A 4,382-nucleotide genomic window follows, 5' to 3' on the forward strand; every position below is an offset into this window, starting at 1 on the left:
GCGCAGTTGGTGTAAAACACATTCACACACCCGTGTTTCATAATCTGAGAACATGCACAAAATCTGTTCATTCGTAAACCCAAATGTGAACTAATACATCAGAAGTTGCACATCTGTGAAATATTTCCTCACAAATGAAATGATGTAGATCGCTATGTTAAATTAGCATTTTAATGAGCGAGCACAAGTTCATCGGTTATACAACTGCTCGAATCTGCTGCTACGAGTCTCAGCTTTTTTGTGTGTAGCAAAAATGATTCGTATCCGTATGAAGCAGATCGTCCGTGGGCGGGACAAAATTGCAGCATTAACCAATTAAAGTCGCCGGCAGGGGGTGCATTTTTCAAACTACACTGGGACCATCTAAGCAAACTCTTACTTTCTGGAGTCTTGAAAGTAGACAAGAGGGCATCCTACACGACGGAGTGGGTATCTTACATTATGTCAAATTAAATTACTTAGTTCAACTGAATTCCCCCCAAATTATTGCATTAACATGCCGCAAGTGTCCTTAAATGTATTTTAATGGTCTGCCTGGATGGTCCAAGTTTGAAAAATGCACCCCCTGTCAGCGACTTTCATTGGTCACTGCTGCAATTTAGTCCCGCACACGGACGCTCTGCCTCATACGGATACAAATCACTTGTACATGGACCACCTGTTTCAGAACTACCTGCAAAAAAACCCACAGCTGAGACTTGTAGGAGCAGATTCGAGCAGTTGTAACGATGGACTTGTGCTCGCTCATTAAAATGCTCATCAACATAGCGTTCTATATCATTTTATTTGTGAGGAAATTTTTCACAGATGTGCAACTTCTGATGCATTAGTTCACATTTGGGTTTACGAATGCACACATTTTGGGCATGTTCTCAGATTATGAAACACTGGTGTGCGAATGTGTTTTGCACCAACTGCGCTGCAATGATTGCAGCGCAATCAATTGCATTACTTTTTGAAGGTGTGATGCACAGGATAGGATTTGTGCACCTGTAACACAGACTTGTGAACTCGTAGGCCCTATTTTGTGTTAACAATTGTAGAAAAAATATTTACGACTTCAAATGTACTGTTACACATTTGTGAGTTTAGAGTACAAATGCAAAATAAATATTTACGACTTCAAATTTACTGTTACACATTTGTGACGTCAGTGTATGCATACAAAATCTACAGTTACAGGTACTAAAGACTTTTGCTACAATTATACCTTCATAATCTTCTATCAGACTTTAGATTATTAACAACTTTTTCTCAACATAACTTTCTGTCGGTTTATTTAACGTTGATTACCTATTTATCCCCCTCTCTGATTGTTCTCTCTTTACTGTATCACTTCATCCCCAGAAGACAAAGTAAAAAAAACCTGCACAGTTTTCAGTGTGTAATGTTGTTTTTTTTGGCCTCTATAGGGTCATGACCCCTGGTAGTGTGAATGCAGTCCCTGTGCTGCACGTTTTTTAAAGGATGTTATGTTAACATTGTGTGTGTGTGTGTGTGTGTGTGTGTGTGTGTGTGTGTGTGTGTGTGTGTGTGTGTGTGTGTGTGTGTGTGTGTGTGTGTGTGTGTGTGTGTGTGTGCGTGCGTGCGTGCGTGCGTGCGTGCGTGCGTGCGTGCGTGCGTGCGTGCGTGCGTGCGTGCGTGTGTGTGTGTGTGTGTGTGTGTGTGTGTGTGTGTGTGTGCTTGTGTGCTTGTGTGTGTGTGTGTCTTGTTGGAAAGAAAATGGAGATTATTCTAAATCAAAAATCAATAACAACATCAATATAACGAATCCAGTGCATTCTTCTAAATGTTTGGATCTGAATATCCATCAGAGCAACACATGTACTTCTACATCTGCTACAACTTGCAAAGATTTCCAAAGGAGAAATTCTCCTTTATACCTGAATGCCTGAACAAGCAATCCCACTATCAGTTATGGGGATCATGAGACACTAATGGACGCTAGAGGAGGAACACACTCACGTGCTCGCTGCAGAGCAACAGGCCCTCAGCTCATTCTGCTGCGAGTTCTCCTCACACACCATATCTGTTCAAATCAAGTACTTTAATTCTAAGTTTTAGGCTATTAAAGGAAATAATTCCTGCAATCATGCCCCCCAAAATTATTATACCTAAATAAGCCCCACTTATGGGCATTGAGTTAGTTTGGCAGAAATAGACTGACTGTGGCCCACACACTCCCCATCTCAAACAGCTACTAGACTTACTGTTGCAAGTATGGAAGTCGTTTGGGCAGCAGATTGTGTGTGTGTGTGTGTGTGTGTGTGTGTGTGTGTGTGTGTGTGTGTGTGTGTGTGTGTGTGTGTGTGTGTGTGTGTGTGTGCGTGTGTGTGTGCTTGTGTGCGTGTGCGTGCCTGTGTGTGTGTGTGTGTGTGTGTGTGTGTGTGTGTGTGTGTGAGTTTGTGTGTGGGTGTCTGTGTGTGCGTGTTTTTGATTTTGTGTTAGTGTGTGTGTGTGTGTGTGTGTGTGTGTGTGTGTGTGTGTGTGTGTGTGTGTGTGTGTGTGTGTGTGCGCGTGTGTGTGCGTGTGTGTGTGCGTGTGCGTGTGCGTGTGCGTGTGTGTGTGTGTGTGTGTGTGTGTGTGTGTAAGTGTTGGTAGTGTAGAGTTGCCAGACGTGTGTCCACCCCCTTGCAGAAGGCTTGTAGTTGCTCGGGATCACCGCTTGGTTGTTTGTAACTCGACACCTGGCGATGCGGTGCGTTGTACCATCGCTTTAACCACAGAAAAGGGGCTATTTAAAAAGGAAAGGCATGAGTTGTGCGCTACCCGACTCCGTAACACACCTTCCCAATCCCCAAGTATCGTCACATAATTTTGGACTCCCGCTTCCCATTCTTCTGGATCGGCATAAATGAATGAAACACAGGGAAAGCTCGTAAGACAGTCGCTCAGGACCACGTTGTGTCAAACCACCGAACGACCAGGAGTTGATCCAGTGGAGTTGATCTAGACACAACAGTATGAGTGTTCATTGGGACCTGATCTCCAGCCTCTCCGATGTGTAGGACAGCCGCTCGGTGTCTTCCATCCCCTCAGGACTCACGCTGTGATGAACGGATTAGGTTTTTGACTGCCAGGACAAATGAATACAAATGAATTTAGCGACCCGAAGGAGAGATTGCAGAACCTCTCATCTCGACACAAAGTAAGTGTTCCTCTCTTCTTTCTTCTTTTCTTCTTTCTTTCCTTCTTGGTGTATTTTATATGTGATGCTGAGGCGGTGCTGGTTTGGATAACGTTGACTGATAATCTATGAAAAAAGAAAGATCAACAGGTTAAACAAATTTTTGCCAGAAAATGGCATCCAGGTAACTTTGTGTGATCCTCATTATTCTGCTGAATAATGTGAATAATGTGTCCTAAGCTCCACTGGGCAGGCTGGATATGGTCCAGCACATGTTTAACCACACTACACTCATGGGACAATCAGATATTACCATGAAGACCTGTTTGTGAAGCTGATTCTTATACATTTCCCACGTGAAGTCTATGCCATTTGATCAAATGTGAGTTTTGGATAAAGAAATGTGCAATTTGGCATTAGTGGGTTTTACGCACCAGTGTTCCGATGTCCAGAAGTTGACTGTGGCTCATTGGCTTGTGTGCGTCCTTTCCTGGGTGAAATCTCAAATAAAAGTAGGAATATAGCAATAAATCAATCAATAAATGAATAGTCATGCCGTTATGATGCCTTTTTCCGAACATCGTGCAGTAACGTGACGCTACATGCATTTAAAAAGATTTGGGCTGAAATGTAGTGAGATGTGACTTGGATTCATTCATCCGAGAGCCCTCGGGTTCAGTATACAGTCAGACTTGTGTTGTAAGGATCTGTATTCCATTTTCCATTTGGCATATGGAGAGTGGCGTGCACTTTTGCGCGCGTTGGACGATAACATTGCACCACTATCGCACATTTTATATGCTAGTAGGATCAATATCTATGAATTACAGTATTGAATAGAAACAGTGAGGCCACAGTATCAAAACATCGGCGTTTGATGAACCAGGGGGGCGGCCAGCCTCCAGAGCCCATCAGGCCTCCTCTATATCTGGATTACTACGTTGGCCTCCTCTCCTCTGTTGTTTAGTCAACATCATGAATGAATGGAGCAGTCAAGGCGAGGAGGAGGAGGAGGAGGAGGAGGAGGAGGAGGGGGGATGAAGAAAGTTAGCAAGCGGTCCAAAGAATTTCCGGAGATATGACCTCAACACCACGTTTGATCGTTTGCCCAGAATCCTGATTTATATTAACACGAGTTGATTATAAGAACATAAATAAATCCTAAAGATATATTTTATGATCAAAATCTTCTAGTTAGGTATATTTAACGATTAATACAATTATGTACTTACACTATTGCAACTTAGAGGAATAA

General features: G+C 42.9%; 1 protein-coding gene across 1 annotated transcript in view; it reads left to right on the forward strand.

Annotated features, from left to right (window-relative positions):
• The first annotated feature begins 2,691 nt into the window (after positions 1-2,691).
• Positions 2,692-4,382, forward strand: part of LOC132447996 (collagen alpha-1(XXVII) chain A) — a 30,607-nt gene continuing 28,916 nt past the window's right edge. Inside the window, exon 1 of the mRNA XM_060039057.1 lies at positions 2,692-3,148. Within this exon, the coding sequence (XP_059895040.1) occupies positions 3,096-3,148 (53 nt within the window). The 5' untranslated portion in view covers positions 2,692-3,095. The remainder of the gene's footprint in view (positions 3,149-4,382) is intronic.

The sequence above is a fragment of the Gadus macrocephalus genome, chromosome 19 (assembly GCF_031168955.1).
Source record: "Gadus macrocephalus chromosome 19, ASM3116895v1".
Lineage (NCBI taxonomy): Eukaryota > Metazoa > Chordata > Actinopteri > Gadiformes > Gadidae > Gadus > Gadus macrocephalus.